We start from the raw sequence: 21,968 nt of genomic DNA, 5'->3' as shown, positions 1-21,968 counted from the left end.
GGGTGTTTTTTTATTACATTTATGGTTACCATTTATTACAATTGTGGTTGGTGTTTTTATTACATTTATGGTTGATTTTTGTTACATTTATGGGTGATATTACATTTATGGGTGCATTTTATTACAATTGTGGTTGATATTACATTTGTGGAGATTATTACATTTGTGGAGGTTACAGGGTTGACCTTTTGATGACCCGCATAGACGCAGCCTACCCCGCCACAGACTCGGACAGCTAGCCACGTTTCTACAGCCAGAAACCTCGGCCGATACTAAAACAGAGTTCATGAACTATGGAAGAAGTGTGCGTTTTATGAATTTAAGCGCGACGCTTGGTGACGTTTTATGACTAGAAAGGTACACTGAAAAGTGTTCACCTATACAATTTGCTACGTGATTCTCATGAATAATAATTGGAAAGCAAGTTTTACAATTACAACACACTCGGCGTGCACAGTTTTCGGTGTGGTATGTTGCCGCTCCATTGAGCGAAATTCTTCGAACAGTATGGCATCGACGGGTTTCTTCGCGCAAGTTAGGGACACTGTCAAGGAAAATAAGACAGCTATCCAAAACTTGATCATTGTCCTGCTCGTCTTTAGCGGCGAGGAACTCTTCGAGGTGGCCCTCTTCAAGTGTCCCTGTGACCCGGTCCGGCGTGAGTTCTATTCCTGGATGTTCATCGTAGGCCCAGCCATTACGCTGTATGTGCTCGGTAGGTCAAATGAACTCATGCTTGAACGAACTTACTGCAAATCGCTTTATACTAGCAGTTTGGAATTAAAGATTTATGTAGAACTACTGGTGCTGGGACGACATTACAATAATTTAGACTGTTTCTCAGCATCGTTCCTGGCATTTGCACTGCACAGTAGCTCATCGTTTAGCTGAAAAATACTGTCATAACGCACATTACTCATTTGTTATATAAATACTGCCTAGACTTACAATCATCGATGTACATAAATTACCATGTATGTTCTGCTGCTAAAAATTTACATTATTTTACAGAGCGTACTCGTGTACATTTCCGTTCCCTTACACTGATCGTTGGTAGTAAAGCCCCGATTCAATTCAACATAGGGGTAGTCTGTCTAGCTGAGATGGAGTGAAAGACACCATTATTGTTGGCTCTGAAGTTTTATTGTCAATCTTTTTTTTCAAGCTGGAATTAAGAAACATAGCACGTAAGCTTACCTCGGCATGTGCTGTTTTGGACCACGAGATCTTGATTAATAGCGTTTAAACTCTATGAAACCTAACAATGCGAAATTTGTTTTTTTTCGCGCCTTTAATATGTCTGCAGGAAACCTAGATTAATAATTATCATTGCTGACATCTTGACATATTTTCAGCCATTTAAATATCTCTCCGAGTTATGCACTGAATATCAGCTTCCATACGGTGGCCCAAAACTACCTGTTCTCCGCATTCAAAGTCTGCGTCGCATTCAATTGTTTTTCTCTCACATATGTCTCCGCATTCAAAGTCTGCGTCGCATTCAATTGTTTTTCTCTCACATATGTCTCCGCATTCAAAGTCTGCGTCGCAATCAAATGTTTTTCTCTCACATAAGCTTATGTCCCGCATTCAAAGTCTGCGTCGCAATCAAATGTTTTTCTCTCACATATGTCTCCGCATTCAAAGTCTGCGTCGCAATCAATGTTTTTTCTCTCACATTAATAGTCTCCGCATTCAAAGTCTGCGTCGCAATCAAATGTTTTTTCTCTCACATATGTCTCCGCATTCAAAGTCTGCGTCGCAATCAAATGTTTTTCTCTCACATATGTCTCCGCATTCAAAGTCTGCGTTGCAATCAAATGTTTTTCTCTCACATAAGCTTATGTCTCCGCATTCAAAGTCTGCGTCGCAATCAAATGTTTTTCTCTCACATATGTCTCCGCATTCCAAGTCTGCGTCGCATTCAATTGTTTTTTCTCTCACATATGTCTCCGAGGTATGCCTCAGTGTACGTTATTCCGCGAAGCATAATTTCTATCGAACAGCGCTCTCAGACGGTCGCTATTGACAACGACGAACATTGTATCAAGTTATTTTCAATAGATTATCGATCGAAAATTTGTTTGGACGCCGCTTGTGCCGGGCGCTCGTGTGTTGAGGTCACGTCATAAACATTTCCACAATAACCCATATATTGACTTATACACTTAAATATCAACATTGAAGGTATCCGTTGGTTTCCTGTACTGAAATTAAATCGACGACAATTTTTTTAGTTTTGGTGATACTTTTACGTACGTTTCGGCACATTTTGGCGCACCTCGGCGTAGTTTGGCGCCATTGTGAACGGGGGACTACACGCGAGTGAGCGAGACAACAATGTATCAATTTCGGACAAAAGGATATCGATCGATAACGTTCACTGCACGATTACAGTGGAGACTCTACGCCCGTTCGCCTCTGTTCTGTGTTATTCTTGCAGTTTACTGGGATTTTCATAGTTAATATTCGCCAAAATTTGGTATAAATTACAACAACCTGACTGGTATTTGGTCTGTATAATTTAAGAGACGCTAACCGATTAAAATGGGTCATATTAGACCCTGATTCTGCATATGCAAACGCTGTAAGATCGCCATTTTATTGAGGGCAAGAGCAAAAATTCAGCGATCGGAAAAATAAAATGCAACTAAAACAAGTTTCGTCGAGAAATTCAAAAAACTAAAACGACAGCAATTTTGTATATATATCAAGGAAACACCGTGCCACTTTTCACTATAATTGGTTCAGAATTGAGAAATTTGAACGAGCGATAGTTGTACGGTCTGTTCAGTACATAAAAACGCAATTGTTTTCTATGGGAAATCGAGCAGAGTAGACACATCGTAAAATGAAAAATACATCTGAAAAAAACCGTTGGTTTAACTTTTTCATTTCGCTGTTATTTTTTATAATATTTGGTATGACACATATCATGAAGGGTAACTAAAACTCTATGGTTTTATTTTTTTTTAGTTTCCCTCTTTTTTTTATGAAATGACGAGTTGAAGATCGTTTTGCTGTTGACTGTGTTTTTACTTGATTTTGCATATGTCTCTTATCGCTTACGTATTTTGGAATTCCCTTGTGAAATTCTTCCCAAAATATTATAATTGTAAGGGCAGCATATACGGGAAATAGGACCTGTTGCTCTTTCATTAATATTTAGATGTGCAGCAAGGAAATACGGCGAAATTTTCAACATGACGCGGGAGGTGAAATTGACTCTCCGAACGCGCACTCCACGTATGTGTGGCAAAAATTCGGGACGCTATATACCGTAAAAAATACGCAAATTGGGCCGTAGTACGGCCCAAAGGCGCCCCATTTTGTATGGTATATAGCGTCCCGAATTTTTGCCACACATACATGGAGTGCGCGTTCGGAGAGTCAATTTCACCTCCCGCGTCATGTTGAAAATTTCGCCGTATTTCCTTGCTGCACATCTAAATATTAATGAAAGAGCAACAGGTCCTATTTCCGTATATGCTGCCCTTACAATTATAATATTTTGGGAAGAATTTCACAAGGGAATTCCAAAAATACGTAAGCGATAAGAGACATATGCAAAATCAAGTAAAAACACAGTCAACAGCAAAACGATCTTCAACTCGTCATTTCATAAAAAGAGGGAACTAAAAAAAATAAAACCATAGAGTTTTAGTTACCCTTCATGATATGTGTCATACCAAATATTATAAAAAAATAACAGCGAAATGAAAAAGTTAAACCAACGGTTTTTTCAGATGTATTTTTCATTTTACGATGTGTCTACTCTGCTCGATTTCCCATAGAAAACAATTGCGTTTAATGTACAGAACAGACCGTACAACTATCGCTCGTTCAAATTTCTCAATTCTGAACCAATTATAGTGAAAAGTGGCACGGTGTTTCCTTGATATATATACAAAATTTCTGTCGTTTTAGTTTTTTGAATTTCTCGACGAAACTTGTTTTAGTTGCATTTTATTTTTCCGATCGCTGAATTTTTGCTCTTGCCCTCAATAAAATGGCGATCTTACAGCGTTTGCATATGCAGAATCAGGGTCTAATATTGACCCATTTTAATCGGTTAGCGTCTCTTAAATTATACAGACCAAATACCAGTCAGGTTGTTGTAATTTATACCAAATTTTGGCGAATATTAACTATGAAAATCCCAGTAAACTGCAAGAATAACACAGAACAGAGGCGAACGGGCGTAGAGTCTCCACTGTAATCGTGCAGTGAACGTTATCGATCGATATCCTTTTGTCCGAAATTGATACATTGTTGTCTCGCTCACTCGCGTCCCCCGTTCACAATGGCGCCAAACTACGCCGAGGTGCGCCAAAATGTGCCGAAACGTACGTAAAAGTATCACCAAAACTAAAAAATTGTCGTCGATTTAATTTCAGTACAGGAAACCAACGGATACCTCAACACACGAGCGCCCGGCACAAGCGGCGTCCAAACAAATTTTCGATCGATAATCTATTGAAAATAACTTGATACAATGTTCGTCGTTGTCAATAGCGACCGTCTGAGAGCGCTGTTCGATAGAAATTATGCTTCGCGAATAACGTACACTGAGGCATACCTCGGAGACATATGTGAGAAGAAAAACAATTGAATGCGACGCAGACTTGGAATGCGGAGACATATGTGAGAGAAAAACATTTGATTGCGACGCAGACTTTGAATGCGGAGACATATGTGAGAGAAAAACATTTGATTGCGACGCAGACTTTGAATGCGGAGACATATGTGAGAGAAAAACATTTGATTGCGACGCAGACTTTGAATGCGGAGACATAAGCTTATGTGAGAGAAAAACATTTGATTGCGACGCAGACTTTGAATGCGGAGACATATGTGAGAGAAAAACAATTGAATGCGACGCAGACTTTGAATGCGGAGACATATGTGAGAGAAAAACATTTGATTGCGACGCAGACTTTGAATGCGGAGACATAAGCTTATGTGAGAGAAAAACATTTGATTGCGACGCAGACTTTGAATGCGGAGACATATGTGAGAGAAAAACAATTGAATGCGACGCAGACTTTGAATGCGGAGACATATGTGAGAGAAAAACAATTGAATGCGACGCAGACTTTGAATGCGGAGAACAGGTAGTTTTGGGCCACACTACGACCTTCCAGCCAAAGGTCTGAGACGGGAGTATGCATACGCGCATGCAAACTCCCTAGACTGGCAGTAATGACAGTCGGGTTTCGAATGGTGTTATTCAGCCATTTCAGTTCGGTGTCTGAAGCAGCTATGTTGAGATTTGACTCACCCACTCACTAATGACCTCCTAGGTTACTCATTGTATTCAGTACCGGCATTTAATCATAGCTGGGCGTGATTTGTTCAGTCATGCAAAGTGATAAATCAGAAGATAGCTTGAAAATTAGCATGGTGACTCCCTGTCACCTCTTTATCATGTTGCTGCTAAATGATGAGTTTACAGTTATATTTCATTTCGTGAGTTCTCAAGAATTTGACATTAGTAATAGATATGGGGTGATATTAAATATTTCCTTTCCCACCATATTGACATCCAACATATCATTTTCTCACAGTATAGTTAGCAGCCATAGGCCTATATCAGAAAAAAACAGTACTTTAAAACATGAAACATCCGATAGATATAAAAGACTGTCCATACATTATGATGTTGAAATCAATTATATTTTGAAATTGACATTTTTCATATCTTAGGGAGCCCTATTCATATCCGTTTCCATGGAAAAGGTATGGTGACCCTCACTATATTAACTTTTTAAAATGATTCAATGTTGAAGAATACATTTTACAAAATTTCATGAAAATGACATACATAGCTTTTAATTTTAATATGAATTTGCGCCTCGGTGACAGATATTCGGGCTCTCAATTTAAAAAAATACTTTCTGGTCGACCGCTTGAGGGGTTCATTGTAAAGCTCTTGTATAGTAAGCAATTTTTTTAACGTGTCAGCTTTTCGAAAATCGAAAAGTGTTAATTTCCCCCCAGCGTTTACACAGGGATGGTGGCCATTTTAATTCACATGTACAAACTTTGCCCGGTGACCCCGGATTTTTAGTTTTGATTTGGTAAGGCAATGGTTGAAAGTTTCAATTGAGTATGTTTTCGCAAAAGTTTACGTTAAGCCTGTATTCTGTTTTCATTTGAAAATCCTCACATCAAGATACGTTGCTTACATAGCATGCATGTACCCATATACATTGTTCAAATATTATTAATGGAAAACGATCACGTACTCAATTATCACTAAAGTCTTCTACGACGGTGCATTTCTTACAGGTGTTCTAGTGAACAACAAGACTTGGAGAATAGTCACGGGATGCTGCAAAGCTTCGAACGGCTGTGTTGAGTTCTGCAAACTGAGGAAGGTGTGCTCAGGCGGCTGCTTCGGTCTGTTTGAAGTCTCGTTTCGGGCACTGGTTGGGTCCTTTGCTTGGTTAGTTCTCGCATTCATGAATTCAATGTAAGTTTATTTTTCACAGTTGCGCTCACGAACTTAGCTTGTAAATAGATCTAAGACACCGTTAGATGAACTGCTATCAAGTATGTTCTCTTATAAAGATTAGATTCGATTATTTTCTTATGATTCAGATTTTACGCATGCGCTGTGAGTAACTCACTCTGCCAGGAGGGACAAGATTCGCCACAACTCAACGAATCGGACAAGGCATTATCTCAGAGTATAGGGTGGATTTTATTGGTTGGATCCAGCCTCCTGCTTCTTGTTCTACTGCTCTTATGGAGAATGTGCAGCAGTTACACCTACGAACAACGACGATACGCAAAACTCTACGCTGAAGTTGAAAGACAAAAGTTCCTTGAAAAGGCTCAGGTATGGCAAAACAGCAAGACTACGGCAAAATACGTGATCCGAAGAGGACAGAAACAAATGACTTTGTATCTTTGGCGACCCTTTTTGTCGTTTTTGTTTTCGTGTTTCTTTTTTCTATTTTTAAGAGTACAATTGCCAAATTTTACAATGCTAGCCTGAGTGAATCGTTTTCATCATTTAACTGGTTTCATTTAGAATCTAAAGGCAGACTCATATAATTTATTTCCTGGCCTATGAGACGTTTATGCTTAAACATTTAAATATTCGTCGTAATTTGTATGTAGAGTTGCAGTTCGTCATCATTCCGCCCAGATGAACAGTGCTCCACTATCTGTCTATTTGCAACTTGATGTCAAAAACCGAGACATGTAGCTAGAGCAGTGTGAAGATATTCTCTTTTTCTCAAGACAATACCAATTTTTTTAATTATTTGCTTTTACTTTGATTATTTCAAAAACACAGAACTGCTGTGATGTAGTTCTCTAGAGAAAAGCATAGATTTTCAAAATGGCGAAAATATCACATCGTCGTAAACCAAACGCCTCTTTACGGCAACAGCTTAACGCTACCTGTTAACTTGATTTTTGCGTAGGTCAGCGGAGCGGAAATTATGCTCTGGCTCATGAAAACGTTTTTGAATAGAAGCATCGCAAGATCCAAGGCCATTTATCTTTGTGGAAAAAAAGTACATCTATGTTCCTACTCCCTGAATTCATATAGCAAACTGTTTTTGTCTTTTTTCATCACAGGTGGACGCGGGTAAACGTGTCGACGAGACCTTAGATATGTTCTTCAGTCAGGAAGACTTGAAAATTGAAGATAGGGACGGTTGGAAGAAGGCTTGCAAAGCGTGGTCGAACATCTCGCTTGTCGGATCAAAGTACATGGCGGATTGCGGGTACACGACTCTACATGAGTGGGCTATTTTGCAGAGAACAGGGAAAGGCGACATTGAAAATCCTGACGGTGACGGCAGTGACGATGACCACTCTGAAAATGTTCACGACAGTACAGTACTGATCGGAGCCACAAAATCATGAGGACTGTTTGTTCTGCGCGCAGAGATTTCTGCTTTTTTACTTGTATGCTGCAACGTAAACGACTTTCATATCACACACTGCCCTGTAGAATACTAGGAAGTTTGCTAATAAAGTAAACTGATTTGTCACATAACTTTATAATGCATTTTATTTATCGTCATAAGCGTTCGATATGCAACTGTGTCATACACAAGGACAAGAAACTAGGTCATACTAAAATCCATTCACTTTGGTTTTCTTTTTGTTTGCAAGTACCAAATGAAATACCTCGATATTGTGAGGTCGACCACTCCTCGCAGAAAGATGTTAAAATTGAACAAAATAATTGGTTCAGTGGTCAATATATCATGTAGTACGTACAATGGTACGCTCTGTTCATATAGAGTGAGGTTACTGTGTGTCGTCCGCTCCGCGCCTGCTGTGGTGAAAAATTAGTAAACCCGGTGCTAATATAACACGATAAAGTGACAAAAATTAGTTCAAAAAATATTTCAAGAGTATTTCAAGCATACTGGCCATATCCCGCATTTGTTGTGGACAAAGTTTTGCGAAATGCAGCTTACAAAATGTGTGACGGATACTATTGAGATACAACCGTAGGTATCGTAGACAGTTCAGACTATACGCTAAACAAGAAAAAACACTGTAGCTCGTATTGTATTGCGTGAGATACCATGAAACTTTGTAACGGAAAAGATCTTCAGGTTTAGATATAATACAAAACCCAACCACACTTCAAACTTCACCCTGCTTTTTTATTCTTTCATTCCATGATACAACTTTTCGATTTTTCTATAGCCTTGTTCACCACCATAACTTGTCTCCAAAATTTTATTTTTTTTGCATCTGATAACAGAATAGGAATTGTTTTAGAATCTTACTTCTTTTACACTAATGTTGACCTCTAATCCTTGGCGAGACCCCCATCTATTCAATCGTAAACACCTTGAACTGTCACGCGCCTCATGCCTAACCAGTAACCTGGGTATACTGGTACAGGATAAAGTGCGCCCTCTGACGGCAAACTTTACAAATAAATCGTCCAGATAATAGAATATTTGAAAACTTTCTCCATGATGCACATCATTCAATGAAGATTTAACAAGAGCTGACAACTCCATATGACTATTCATTCTGTCTCACCCTTACAAGTTTTGAGTTGCTAATTCACAGTATCAGCTATCGACTTGATTATCAGCACCTACTAATTGGCGAAGTTTGATTAAGGTAGGAGCACAGGGGCTCATAAGTGCCTATTTAAGTCAATATTACAGCGTTTTTCTTTCTTTTTCAATGTTACAAATAAAGCTGAAGAGCACAACATTTGTGTAGCTGTCTTTTGTGTAGCTTGTATTGGCATGTATAGTGCGCCCTCAATGGGGAATGTGATCATATGTAAATACGACCTTTAGTTCCGTGACCTCTAGCCAATTCCTCTGGCCATGCCTTCTGGCCACGTGTACAGACGTCGCTGTGTTTACTGTACTAGTACAGTAAGCATAGCGAGGGCAGGGCAGGAAGTAGGCATGGCTAGAGCCGGGCCTAGAGGTCACGGAACTAAAGGTCACATTTACGAGGACGCACTATACATGCCAATACATGCTACACAAAAGACAGCTACACAAGTGTTGTGCTCTTCAGCTGGATTATTTGTAACATTGAAAAAGAAAGAAAAACGCTGTAATATTGACTTAAATAGGCACTTATGAGGCCCTGTGGTAGGAGATGTAGTGAATATTGAGTTTTTACTGTGATTGCCAAAGCCTTATCGAATAAAGCAAGTCTGAGACGAGTTCTTGTATACTGATCTGATGTCAATTCTGGTTTATTACGATGACAAACACTAAGTTGTACATAGACGATTGTACCGTTGAAAGTGATGTCTACACGTTTCGAAGTACCAGAAATATGCTTCGACTCTATAGATCATCAGGCCATCAGACCTTCAGACCGTAACAGACCATAAAAGACCGTAAAAACTGGAATACAATGCGAAAATACAATGTGTCAAAAACATACTAATTAAAGTACAATCACAAGAAAGCGACAATGATTTCGTTGAAAACTAATTTGCAAACGAAGTCTTGTAATTTGATCAGACAAAGGATCGAACAGTCAAGTGCATGGATCATATACACTGCACTTGTCTGGCTAATTCACGATGAAGTCAAGACTCAAATTAGTAAATTCTGAGCGAAAATACACTGTAGGTAAAATTCTATTCATGACAAATACCACATGAAATGTATATTTACCTCGCTGGCGACCTGTAAGGCCTTGGAATCAGGACAATTCTGATACGAGGAGAAAGTTTGACGAGTACAAAGTTTCTTCAGCTTTCTCTGTCCCGTAGTGGCAAAAGCGTAGGAATACAGTACAAATCTGAAGTAAACCACGTGTATCATCTTTGACACGGATTAAGTTACGAAGTACGACAATCTGTTTCGGAAAAATTCTTATTTAATTTCAAGCATCAATTTCTGAGTAAAAATGAGAATCTAACACATCGAAACCCATATCGAAAATAGAACTAATTTCTTAGAGGCGGCTTTGTCCGCAAGGAAAGAGGTGAAATGTTGCGTGCCTGTGCAGCGCCCTTAACATGACTGCTCTGTTTTCTTTCCTTTTTATTGATGGCAGTCACACTCCCCTCTTGAAAATCACTTTGATTTTCAACACAAATTTCAAACTACATGACAGTGAATTTTTTCAAACTTGATGCAGCCAGAGATCTGTCTGGCTCCCACTCACTGTGAGTTAACTTACCTTAAAATTCATCCTGGTCAGCGTTCTCAATGAGTAAAACAAGCTTGTGTATGGGTCTTTCTAAAATTACCTCTTTGTTCAATCTCTTACCTTGTTTCGATAGGTGACGATCACCCATGAGAATTTTCACGCGACGGATCAAACCGTCATCATCACATAGAGTTTCGATCACTCTTGCTAACTTCCATTGATTTCTGAAAGCATCATCCTCCCTAAGGAGCACTACATCTCCTACCTTAAGATTTCTTTTCGTGTCTTGCCACTTCCTTTTGGCTTGAAGGTTCAACAAATATTCCTTCCGCCATCTTGACCAAAATACATTTGCGAGATACTGAACTACGCGCCATCTCTTCTTGGCATACAAGTCTTCTTCGATGAAATTCCCTGGAGGTGGTAGAATCACATCCGATTTCATGGTCAAGAGTTGGTTTGGGATGAGAGGTGTGGGTGCAGTAGGATCGTTCAAGTTCTCCACAGTCAATGGCCGACTGTTCACAATTGCCATGGCTTCGTACAGGAATGTGCGAAGAGCCGAGGTGTTTAGTCTTGTTCCATTTTGGTCCAAGATTCCTGCTAACACGCTTCTGACTGATTTTATCTGGCGTTCCCAGACACCACCCATGTGGCTAGCATGGGGAGAATTGAAGATGAAATCACACTGACGTCTGGATAACTCATCCTTAATCTTTCCTCCATCCATGGACTGTAATCCAACTTGAAGCTCATTTTTGGCTCCCACGAAGTTTGATCCTCGATCACAACGTATGTGTCTCACAGGACCTCTGATTGCGATAAAGATACGAAGACAATTCAGAAATGCATCTGTTGTCATTTCTTCCAAGATTTCGGTGTGTATGGCTCTCAGTGATAAACACGTGAAAATGATACCATATCGTTTTACCTCACTACGACGTTCCCTGACGATGAAAGGACCAAAGCAATCCATACCACAGTATGTGAATGGAGGTGAAGGTTCAAGACGATCCTTTGGCAAATCTGCCATTCTTTGAGTGTTGGCCTTTCCTCTGAACTTTCTACATTGAACACATTTGTAGATAAATGATGCGACTGCAGAACTACAACTTACTATCCAGAATCCACTTGATCTTATTTTGTTTACTGTCATGCCGCGACCCTGGTGGGCTACTTGTTCATGACACCATTTGATGATCAGTGTTGTCACATGACTCCTACGAGGAAGGATCAAGTCTCCCTCCAACTCTGAGTATCTGCTTGTCGTCCAAATATGGGCTCAACGGGAGTAAATGACTATTCCTCTTCACTATCTTGGTCTCTTTGCCTTCTAGGGTAGGCTTCTTCAAAGCATGTATTTCTTCAACAAACACTTCTTGTTGAGTCCATTTGACTATCGCCATGGTTGCTTTCTGTTTAGCTTCTCCTGGCGTAGCACTTTCTTGGTTTCTTTTCTTGGCGATGTATCTGTACAATACTGCAACCGCAGTTATTGCTCTATTCCAATCTGAAAATCTTTCTATACGCTCTATCATTGATGAAAATGTTTGCTGTGTAGTCGCTAACGTTCTCGTACTCTTTAACTCTGGATCGTCTGCAGGAATATCCCTACTCGTATGGCTGGGTGCGGAAAATTCCTTGTCCCGTAAAAAGGTTGGTCCCTTGAACCAATTCGAATGTATCATTTCCTTTACACCAAGTCCACGAGATGCATGGTCTGCTGGGTTTTCCTTGGTGCTGATATAATGCCATTGCTCTGGCTGAGATGATTCTTTGATTCTTTGTATGCGATTGGCCACAAATATGTGAAAGCGACGTGCATCATTGTTCAGATAGTCGAGAACTATCTTCGAGTCTGTCCAGAAGAAGTTCTCAATGGTTTCGTAATCTAATTCCTTATTCAAGAAGTTACTGACTTGAACTGAGACGAGCGCTGCTTGAAGCTCTAATCTCGGAATTGTTACGGGTTTCAAGGGGGCAACTCTCGACTTCCCCATCACGAGTGAACAATGAATGTTGTCCTTACAATCGACAAGCCTTAAATAGGAGCTTTGTCCATAGCCTGTCAGGCTTGCATCCGAAAAATGGTGAAGCTCAATCTTCTTAACAGTTCCAAAACTGTCTGGTTTGAAACATCTTCTTATCTGAAGTTCATCTAACTATCTACTATCGAAGTTCAGAAAGCCATGATTCCCACTTCGGTCGTAAGTCATCTGGTAAGGGGTCATCCCATTCTGTTCCCTTCTTACACATTTCTTGTAGGATTCGTTTTCCTCGAAGTACGAAAGGGGCGAGAAAACCGAGTGGGTCGAATACTGAGGCTACCGCAGATAATATTCCGCGTCGAGTAGAAGTGTGCTCCTTAACAACAGGCGAGAAGTGGAATGTGTCTGACTCAGCACACCACTCAATTCCCAGAGCTCTCTCTATGGGAAGTTCATTGAAGGACAAGTCTAGATCCTTGACATTCTTGGCGCGCTCTGATATGGGTACAGATTCCATTGTGGTTCTGTCATTCGATATGAATTTGTGTAATCGAAGATTTCCTTCTGCACACAGGTTGCGAACATTCTTAATTAGTTGAATGGCTTCTTGTGAGGACTCTAAACTTTCGAGTCCATCGTCTACATAGAAATTTCTGGAGACAAAGTTGACTGCTTTCTCTCCGTATTGAGGATTATCCTTTGCCACTTGTTTAAGTCCATAGTTTGCGCATCCTGGCGAGGATACAGCACCGAAAAGGTGAACTTTCATCCTGTATGTGGCTGGTTTAGAGTCGAAATCACTATCTTTCCACCAAAGGAATCGAAGATAGTCTCTATCATCTTCATTTACTCTAAATCTGTGGAACATCCGTTCAATGTCACACATAATAGCCACATTTTCCTTTCGAAATCGGCAAAGTACACCAATCAGGGGGTTCATCTGATCTGGTCCCTGCAGTAAGTGGTCATTAAGGCTGGTTCCTCTAAATCGTGCACTGCAGTCAAATACGACACGAATCTTGCCAGGTTTTTTGGGGTGGTACACACCGTGGTGGGGTATGTACCATGTTGATTCATCCTCCTGCTCTTGTTCATTAACTAACTCTGCATCACCCGCTGTGATGATATCTTGCATGAATTGCATGTAGTCATTTCGGTATTTAGGATTCGACTTGAATCGACGTCTAAGGTACTGCAGTCGTTGTTCAGCCATAGATTTATTGTTCGGAAGTGGTGGTTTGTCTCGTTTAAATGGAAGTGGCATGGTATAGAAACCATCCGTCTCCTTGGAGATGCTATTTTCAATGATCCTCATGAAACGAATGTCCTCCTGTGACATGGTAACATCTTCAGCTCGGGTTTCGTTAAAGTCTGATTCGAGTATTTTCACAATGTCCGAAGGTTCGATGAACTGTTCTCTTGCTGAAGTTTTAAAGGCATAGCAAACGTCCTGCGGAAGATGCCCGTCCGTGTTGACACTGGGTTGTATGTTATCTGGTATTGTCTTCGTAAGTATTCGATGAGTTACACTAAAAACATCTTTATCGTCCTCGGACTGTGTTAGTTGTCCAACGATGCTCCATCCGAGGTCCGTTTCTACTGCGAATGGCTGATTGCCCTCCCCGTTAATGCAGCTGCGAGGTGCAAGGGCCTGTGGGCAATCATAACCGATCAGTAGACCTACTTCGCATTTCTTCAAAGGCTGTACGAGATGAGCAATTTGTCTGAGATGAGGCCATTCGTTGGCAATATCAGGAGTGGGTATGTGTGATTCCTCTACGGGAATATAATCAAGTGAATATGTTGTAGGTAGTGATATCACTGTGTGTGAATCGAATCCACGAACTCTGAGGTACGAATATCGTCGACAAGTTACTGCTCTGTTGCTTGTCGTCATAGTGGTAATCTGAGATTAGTCGGTTCTGATGCTGTGTTCAGCTGTTGTCCAACGTGATTGAGTACGAATGTAGTATCTGACTGGGTATCCAACAGTGCATATACTAATATTTCTTTATTTGGTTCCTCATGGCTTGATATCCACACGGAACAATCATTGACGAAATGGGTTTGCTTGAGGACGAGTGACGCCATAGCAACCGGCTTTCTTTGTTTCACCATTATCCTCTTTTTCAGGATCTTGCACTTGAGCAACATCATCTGCTTCGTTCGTGCGGGGCTTCGTCTTTGGAATGGACATTTTCTCTTCACTGTGCAAGCTGGTTGGATGCTTCTTACCGCATTTCTTACACTTGCAGCGAGCAGGGCAGTTCCTTGATATGTGACCTTTACCCAAGCAACCAAAACAATAGCCGCCTTTCTTGACAAAATCTTGCCTTTCTGTCATTGGCTTTGCTTTGAATGCTTCACATTCTTGGATGGGGTGTCCATTTTTCTTACAGAACTGACATGATTCAGTATCTGTTGTCGGCTTTGATGAAGTGGATAAAGTGTGTCCACCTGGTTTTCGCTTTCTGGTCGTGCCATTTGAAGTTCCTTGTTGATCCTTGTCAGTTGATGGTCTCAGAGATCCGAGTGATGTTAATGGATCACATGCAATATCTGCCTCTTCCTGTATGAACCCAACAAAGTTCTCAAATGGCGGGTACGTATTTGTAAGTTTCTTTACCCTTGCGACCACTCGACTCCATCGAGTAACAACCCAATGGGCAGCTTTTTGAGCATTTTTCTGTTTTCTCTCACATCATTCAAGACTGCTAGGTCTGGTATATCTTTCATGGCTACTTGACACTGCTTGAGAAAGTCTGAAAATTTTCGCAATGCCATGCTGTCCTTGCCTGAAATTCTTGGCCAGGTTTCTATTTTGTTTCTGAAAGCTTCTGTTACTGTGAATGGGTTTCCATACCTTTCGTTGAGAATAGCCTTAGCTTCTTCGTATGCCTGTTCGCTTCTTAGGAGAAAACATCCTCCTACGGCTTCTTTGGCTGGGCCTCCTAGATATTTTTTCAAGTAGTGGATTCTTTCAAGGGGTGGTACGCCGCGTAATTCAACTAAGGTGGTAAAGTATGATAACCAATCTGGATAGGCTAACGGGTCTCCTGTGAATATTGGTGAGCAACTCTGGCGGATAAAGTTGTTTACGTCGACAATCCGCAGGCATAGCTTCTTTTATTATCACTTACTGTTTTACCTAGTGTTGACCTTTATACAACCACAGACAGTTAAAGCTTAACCCGCTGTTATCCACAGATTAGTCAATTGGCAGATCTTCCAGAAACGACTCGATGCCTTTTACAGTAGATCTGCAACTGATGATGGACAAGGAGTGACGAGCTTTTTTTGCAGAATAATTAAAATACGCAGTAAAATTTTCTTCATACTCTGACGAAATAGTGAAATGGAAAATCAAAGGAAGACTTAAATGGCTAATGTGATATGGCTATGACGATGAAATACAAATAAGTACAATGTAGGCCTATATAGCCAACAAGATCTTTTACGGTACCGTAGTAGTAAATACAATATGGGAAAACCTCAAACAGGAACTTGTATTTTTCACTTCTCCGACTTAAAATTAAGAAAGTACTGTGCATATTCCATAACTATTTGCATAAAACAGCAGTCAGTCCTGAGAAATCTGTAAACTAAATTTGAAAGCTACGTGACTACGATTTTAAGAATAAGGATATTTTGATCGAAAGATGGGAAAATTGCTCTAACAATTTACATGACATTGTGTGAATTTCAAAACAATTTTCTCTTTTCCAAATTCAGTGTCATCCCTAGGAACCTATTACTGACTTTTAAAAACAGTTATTTTAACATCAGTTTTTAGGAGAAACATCTTTCAACAAAAAGATAACAAAATTGAGCCCAATATACGCATCCAAATTTCATTATTTTTTGGACGTGAAACAATACGGTCATCCAAAAGAATCCTAAGTAGGAATAGTAGGGGACACAGGGGCCAAAAGGTCGGAGGGCTACTGCCTCTTCATAATATTTGTGGTGTGTGACGTCGGTGGTGCATAGCGCCCTCTTATATCTGATCCTGAACACATGTAAATTTACAAAACATTACCATGACCAAGCGATAGCTTTCAAAAGATAATAAACCATTGGCTTTAAGAGACGAATAGACGCTAAAATGCGAATTAAATTTTGGTTTTAAAGGAGCATAATCTATTCTGTTTTATCTGATATTACATCCTGTTTCCACTGAAGTGATCAAATATCCTAAAAATCACTGAATAGAACATGGTCATAACGTATGAGATATTAACCGATTTTTATTATGCAGAACAATACTGTATGTGCAGTGTCAATATTTACTTCTATATGATTTATTACTGTTCGATGTTTCTGTATGAATGTTTTCACCCATAGCTTGATCTATGCATCTTTGACGATGGAAACATTATCGTCCTAATTACTCCAATTATCAAACTTGACAATGTTTTCTTTCGGTAGTTTGATAGCTTGCTTTTCATTTTAGAGTAAACAATTATCGTCTTCATTGAGTGGCTTATATCGCTTTACACCAATTCGGACATTATGTCCTACCAATCAGTAATGTTCTTTGTTCTCCTCTGTAATGAATATGTAATTAATAAGATTGTAACATTGCTCTTTGATAGTACCATTGTATGTATATTAATATGCATACCACATTTATATCGATAAAATGTTAGGAAATCCATATCTGCATGATGTGAGTAATGCTATTGGATGATTTTTTAATTCGTTTTTGTATTTGCATCTCTGCATTTCGCCCATTCCTCCTTTGAACACTGTAAGGGTAGGTTTGCCTATGATGATGATGATGATGATAATCTAGTGGTTCATCTTTGACGATACGAAAATAAATGTTTACAAATGTTAAAATAGTTCAACCATCCTTCTGTCTGCCAAACGATCATCATATTAACTATCTCAGCTTATTAAATCTAAGTTGGTTCATCTTCATCGTTTAAATTTATTACTTTTGTATTTTGATGTTTAAAATAACATGCGATTTTAACGCGACTTACCTTAAGTCAGCGCATTTGTATGTAAATAGACTAAACTTATGACTTGTTGCACAGTATGATTTGAACTTTGATGAGTGAGTTCCAAAAGAATCTGAAGATGTGACATCAGTCCAACGATCTCGATCAAATTCCCTTGGCGACACGAACATAAGCACGGGCGTGACAACATAAAAAATCGGCCGATACTAGGTACCCTTATAAAGCGTTCAGTTACACCATAGATGAGTAGAGAAACTACTGTTATACTGTTATACAATGTGCCACGTGATTCTCATGAATAACAATTGGAAGGCAAGTTTCACAATTACAAAACACTTGGGCAGCAGTAGTAGTTAGTTTTTAACGCTCTGTATGTCGTAATGTACTGCCGCTCGATCAATGAACACAATCAGAATTTGATTGAAATTGTAGGAACGGTATGGCAGCCGAGGGTTTCTTCACGCAAATTGGCCGCATAGTCAAGGCAAATAGGACAGCTATCCAAAACCTGATGATCGTCCTCCTCGTCTTTGGCGGCAAGAAATTCTTCGAGGTTGCAATCTTCAAGTGTCCCTGTGACCCGGTCCGGCGTGAGTTCTATTCCTGGATGTTCATCGTAGGCCCAGCCATTACGCTGTATGTGCTCGGTAGGTTATGTGAACTCATGCTTGAACGAACTTACTGCTCATCGCAATATACTAGTAGTTTGGAATTAAACATTTATATAGAATCATAGCTGCTGGGACGACATTACAATAATTTAGACTGTTTCTCATCATCGTACCCGGCATCGTTTAGCTGAAAAATACTGACATTACACATATTACTCGTTGAATATATACCGACTAGACTAACAATCGCCAATGTAGGTAAACGACCACGTATATTCTGCTGCTAATTTAAACCTTACATTGTCCAATTCGATCAATATTACAGAGTGTACTCATATATTTCCGTTCGCTTACACTGATAGTTGGCAATAAAGACCCAGCCCTGATTCAATCGGATATAGGGGTACTTTGTCTAGCTGAGATCGAGTGAACGACACCACTCTTGCCTCTGAAGTTTTATTGTCAATCTTTTTTTTCGAGCTTGACATTTAGCACGTATACCATAGCATGGCTGTTTTTGACCACGGCTCTTGATTACAGCGTGTAGGCCCTAACTCTAGCAAATCTAACAGTGTGAGGGTTGTTTTTTTCGGCCAAACCAAAATTACTTACTTGACATTGTTGTTCACCTTTACATATTTCCATGCGCAATTCATGCCCCGTATGCTTTGTCGTTCGCATCAACTAATTTCTGATCAGCCAACCTATCTTACTCTGATGGCACTGATTGATATGTTCAAGTTCAATTGTGATAACGTCATAAGGCTTGGGTATCCATGTGGCTGTTGGGACCAGTGCATAGTTTCCCAATCCTTCAATTGATCTTTATGCCGATCGCTTGAAGTTCTACTTTTAAAAAGTTATGCCTTTCGTTTCTTGTAGTTCATCAAATCTCCCGTCCCATTTGTGCATGTTTTTTCCATTTTAATTCTTGTCATTGACTTACATTGACTTGGAGAGGTTTACACTTTGCACTCTTGGCTGTTTCTTTCAGAAATCAAAGAAAGGATAAGTGATTAGTCTCACAGTCTCTAACAAATAAAGAGATGCAGTCTACACGTGACCGCCATTTAAATATCACTCCTGAATATTAGCTTCCATTTTTATGACCTCCAAACCAAAGGTTTGAGACGGGACTGAGCATACGCACATGCAAACTCCCAAGACTGGCAGTAATGTAAATGACAGGCAGATCTCATTTGGTGTTATTCAGCATGCTCTTGTAGTTTTCAACGTCTCACCTTTTTGAAAATCGAAAGTTTTAGTTTACACAGGGATGGCGGCCATTTTGAATTCAAATATCGGTAAATGTCAGGTAATTTTGTGTCTCTAGTACCCAAATTTGCACGGTGACCCCGGGATTTTGTTTTTGATTTGATAAAGAATGGTTAAAAGTTTCCATTGAGGAAGATTTAGCAAAAGTTAAGCTCTTTCACTTTCGAGGCGCATACTACCTTAAGCTTGTATTCTGTATTCATTTGAAATCCTCACATCAAGATACGTTGCTTACATGGAATGCATGATGTACCCATATACATTGTTCAAATATTATTAATGGAAAATGCATACACTGAGATCACGTCACAAATTATCGCTAAAATCTTTACGACGGTGCATTTCTTACAGGTGTTCTAGTGAACAACAAGACTTGGAGAATAGTCACGGGATGCTGCCAAGCTTCGAACGGCTGTGTTGATTTCTGCAAAACTAGGAAGGTGTGCTCAGGATGCTGCTTCGGTCTGTTTGAAGTCTCGTTTCGGGCACTGGTTGGGTCCTTTGCTTGGTTAGTTCTCGCATTCATGAATTCAATGTAAGTTTATTTTGCACAGTTACTAACTAACTTAGCTTGTAATAGATCTAAGACACTGTTACATGAAGTGCGACCAAGTGTGTCTGTTCTAAAGATCAAATTCGATTATTTTCTGATAATTCAGATTTTACGCATGCGCTGTGAGTACTTCACTCTGCCAGGAGGGACAAGATTCGCCACAACTCGACGAATCGGACAAGGCGTTATCTCAGAGTATCGGGTGGGTTTTATTGGTTGGATCCAGCCTCCTACTTCTTGTTCTACTGTTGTTATGGAGAATGTGCAGCAGTTACACCTACGAACAGCGACGATACGCAAAACTCTACGCTGAAGTTGAAAGACAAAAGTTCCTTGAAAAGGCTCAGGTATGGCAAAACAGCAGGACTGCGGCAAAATACATGATCTCAAGAGGACAGAAACAAATGACTTTGTACCTTTGGTGACCTTTTTGTCGTTTTTGTTTTCGTGTTTCTTCTTTTCTATTTTTAAGATTACAATGGCCACATTTCACAATGAAAGCCTGAGTGAATCGTTTGCATCATTTAACTGGTTTCATTTAAAATCTAAATGAAGACTCATATAATTTATTTCCTGACCTATGAGACATTTATGCTTAAATATTTAAATATTCTTGTATGTAGAGTTGCAGGTCGTCTTCGTCCGGCGAAGATGCGCAGTACTCCATTATCTGTGTATTTGCGTCTTGATGTCAAAGACCGACACACATAGAACAGTATGAAGATATTCTTTGTTTATCACGACAATACCAATTATTTTAATGATTTGCTTTTACTTTGATTATTTGAACAACACAGAACTGTTTTGATGTAGTTCTCTAGAGAAAAGCATAGATTTTCAAAATGGCGGAAATATCAACGTTTTTGAATAGAAGCATCGCAAGATCCAAGGCTATTTATCTTTGTGGAAAAAGTACAGCTATGTTCCTGCTCCCTGAATTCGTGTAGCGAACTGTTTTGTCTTTTTTCCATCACAGATGAATGCAGGTAAACGTGTCGACGAGACCTTAGAAATGTTCTTCAGTCAGGAAGACTTGAAAATTGAAGATAGGGACGGTTGGAAGAAGGCTTGCAAAGCGTGGTCGAACATCTCGCTTGTCGGATCAAAGTACATGGCGGATTGCGGGTACACGACTCTACATGAGTGGGCTATTTTGCAGAGAACAGGGAAAGGCGACATTGAAAATCCTGACGGTGACGCCAGTGACCATGACCAATCTGAAAATGTTCAAGACAGTACATTACTGATCGGAGCCACAAAATCTTGAGGACTGTTTGTTCTGCGCGCAGAGATTTCTGCTTTCTTACTTTTATGCTGCTACGTAAACGACTTTCATATCACACACTGCCCTGTAGAAAACTAGGAAGTTTGCCAATAAAGTAAACTGATTTGTCACATAACTTTATAATGCATTTTATTTATCGTCATAAGCGTTCAATTGCAACTGTGACATACACAAGACAAGAAATTAGGTCATTCTAAAATTCATTCACTTTGGTTGTCTTTTCGTTTGTACAAGTACCAAATGAAATACCTAGATATTGTGAGGTCGACAACTCCTCGCAGAAAGTTGTTAAAATTGAACAAAATAATTGGTTCAGTGATCAAGATATCATGTAGTACGTACCATAGTGAAAACGCTCTGCTCATATAGATGAGGTTACTGTGAGTCGTACGGTCCTCGCCTGCTGTGGTGAAAAGCCTAACCTGGTGCTCTAACATAACACGATAAAGTGACCAAAATTAATTCAGATGTACGACATGCCGTCCATGCGGAAGATTACATTGATTGAATTTTAAAAAAGACAACGTCATTATTTCAGGAGTATTTTAAGCATACTGGCCACACCCCGCATTTGTTGTGGACAGAGTTTGCGAAATATAGCTTACAAAAGGTGTGACGGATACTATTGAGATACAACCGTAAATATATCATAGATAGTTTAGACTGTAT

At 39.7% G+C, this 21,968-nt stretch overlaps 6 protein-coding genes across 6 annotated transcripts; 2 read left to right on the top strand and 4 right to left on the bottom strand.

The window, feature by feature from the left end:
- The first annotated feature begins 334 nt into the window (after positions 1-334).
- LOC139121309 (calcium homeostasis modulator protein 5-like) lies at positions 335-8,944 on the top strand. Its single transcript, XM_070686084.1, has 4 exons — positions 335-715; positions 6,292-6,475; positions 6,604-6,844; positions 7,594-8,944. Exons 1-4 carry the CDS (start codon positions 403-405, stop codon positions 7,882-7,884), a joined length of 1,029 nt encoding a protein of 342 aa, XP_070542185.1. The 5' UTR covers positions 335-402; the 3' UTR covers positions 7,885-8,944.
- A 1,707-nt stretch (positions 8,945-10,651) lies between these two features.
- LOC139122193 (uncharacterized) lies at positions 10,652-11,653 on the bottom strand. Its single transcript, XM_070687613.1, has one exon. It carries the CDS (start codon positions 11,651-11,653, stop codon positions 10,652-10,654), a length of 1,002 nt encoding a protein of 333 aa, XP_070543714.1.
- A 187-nt stretch (positions 11,654-11,840) lies between these two features.
- LOC139122191 (uncharacterized) lies at positions 11,841-12,620 on the bottom strand. The gene has a single exon (XM_070687612.1). The coding sequence runs from the start codon at positions 12,618-12,620 to the stop codon at positions 11,841-11,843; it is 780 nt and encodes a 259-aa protein (XP_070543713.1).
- A 169-nt stretch (positions 12,621-12,789) lies between these two features.
- On the bottom strand, positions 12,790-14,505 carry LOC139122190 (uncharacterized). Its single transcript, XM_070687611.1, has one exon. It carries the CDS (start codon positions 14,503-14,505, stop codon positions 12,790-12,792), a length of 1,716 nt encoding a protein of 571 aa, XP_070543712.1.
- Positions 14,506-14,658: 153 nt separating this feature from the next.
- On the bottom strand, positions 14,659-16,300 carry LOC139122189 (uncharacterized). Its single transcript, XM_070687610.1, has 3 exons — positions 16,294-16,300; positions 15,309-15,616; positions 14,659-15,177 (listed from the first exon to the last, which is right to left on the bottom strand). Exons 1-3 carry the CDS (start codon positions 16,298-16,300, stop codon positions 14,659-14,661), a joined length of 834 nt encoding a protein of 277 aa, XP_070543711.1.
- Positions 16,301-17,925: 1,625 nt separating this feature from the next.
- LOC139121306 (calcium homeostasis modulator protein 6-like) lies at positions 17,926-21,414 on the top strand. Its single transcript, XM_070686081.1, has 4 exons — positions 17,926-18,222; positions 19,813-19,996; positions 20,121-20,361; positions 20,991-21,414. Exons 1-4 carry the CDS (start codon positions 18,015-18,017, stop codon positions 21,279-21,281), a joined length of 924 nt encoding a protein of 307 aa, XP_070542182.1. The 5' UTR covers positions 17,926-18,014; the 3' UTR covers positions 21,282-21,414.
- The last annotated feature ends 554 nt before the right edge of the window (positions 21,415-21,968 follow it).

This window comes from Ptychodera flava, chromosome 21 (genome assembly GCF_041260155.1).
Source record: "Ptychodera flava strain L36383 chromosome 21, AS_Pfla_20210202, whole genome shotgun sequence".
NCBI lineage: Eukaryota > Metazoa > Hemichordata > Enteropneusta > Ptychoderidae > Ptychodera > Ptychodera flava.
This window is presented reverse-complemented; position numbering and strand designations above follow the sequence as displayed.

Coding starts and splice junctions, on each gene's coding strand:
- LOC139121309 (XM_070686084.1), top strand. CDS start 403: ATGAATAATAATTGGAAAGCAAGTTTTACAATTACAACACACTCGGCG. Junction 716..6,291: donor CATTACGCTGTATGTGCTCG/GTAGGTCAAATG, acceptor CATTTCTTACAG/GTGTTCTAGTGAACAACAAG. Junction 6,476..6,603: donor CTCGCATTCATGAATTCAAT/GTAAGTTTATTT, acceptor CTTATGATTCAG/ATTTTACGCATGCGCTGTGA.
- LOC139122193 (XM_070687613.1), bottom strand. CDS start 11,653: ATGGCAGATTTGCCAAAGGATCGTCTTGAACCTTCACCTCCATTCACA.
- LOC139122191 (XM_070687612.1), bottom strand. CDS start 12,620: ATGGGGAAGTCGAGAGTTGCCCCCTTGAAACCCGTAACAATTCCGAGA.
- LOC139122190 (XM_070687611.1), bottom strand. CDS start 14,505: ATGACGACAAGCAACAGAGCAGTAACTTGTCGACGATATTCGTACCTC.
- LOC139122189 (XM_070687610.1), bottom strand. Junction 15,178..15,308: donor ACCTAGCAGTCTTGAATGAT/GTGAGAGAAAAC, acceptor GGGTTCATACAG/GAAGAGGCAGATATTGCATG.
- LOC139121306 (XM_070686081.1), top strand. CDS start 18,015: ATGGCAGCCGAGGGTTTCTTCACGCAAATTGGCCGCATAGTCAAGGCA. Junction 19,997..20,120: donor CTCGCATTCATGAATTCAAT/GTAAGTTTATTT, acceptor CTGATAATTCAG/ATTTTACGCATGCGCTGTGA. Junction 20,362..20,990: donor AGTTCCTTGAAAAGGCTCAG/GTATGGCAAAAC, acceptor TTTCCATCACAG/ATGAATGCAGGTAAACGTGT.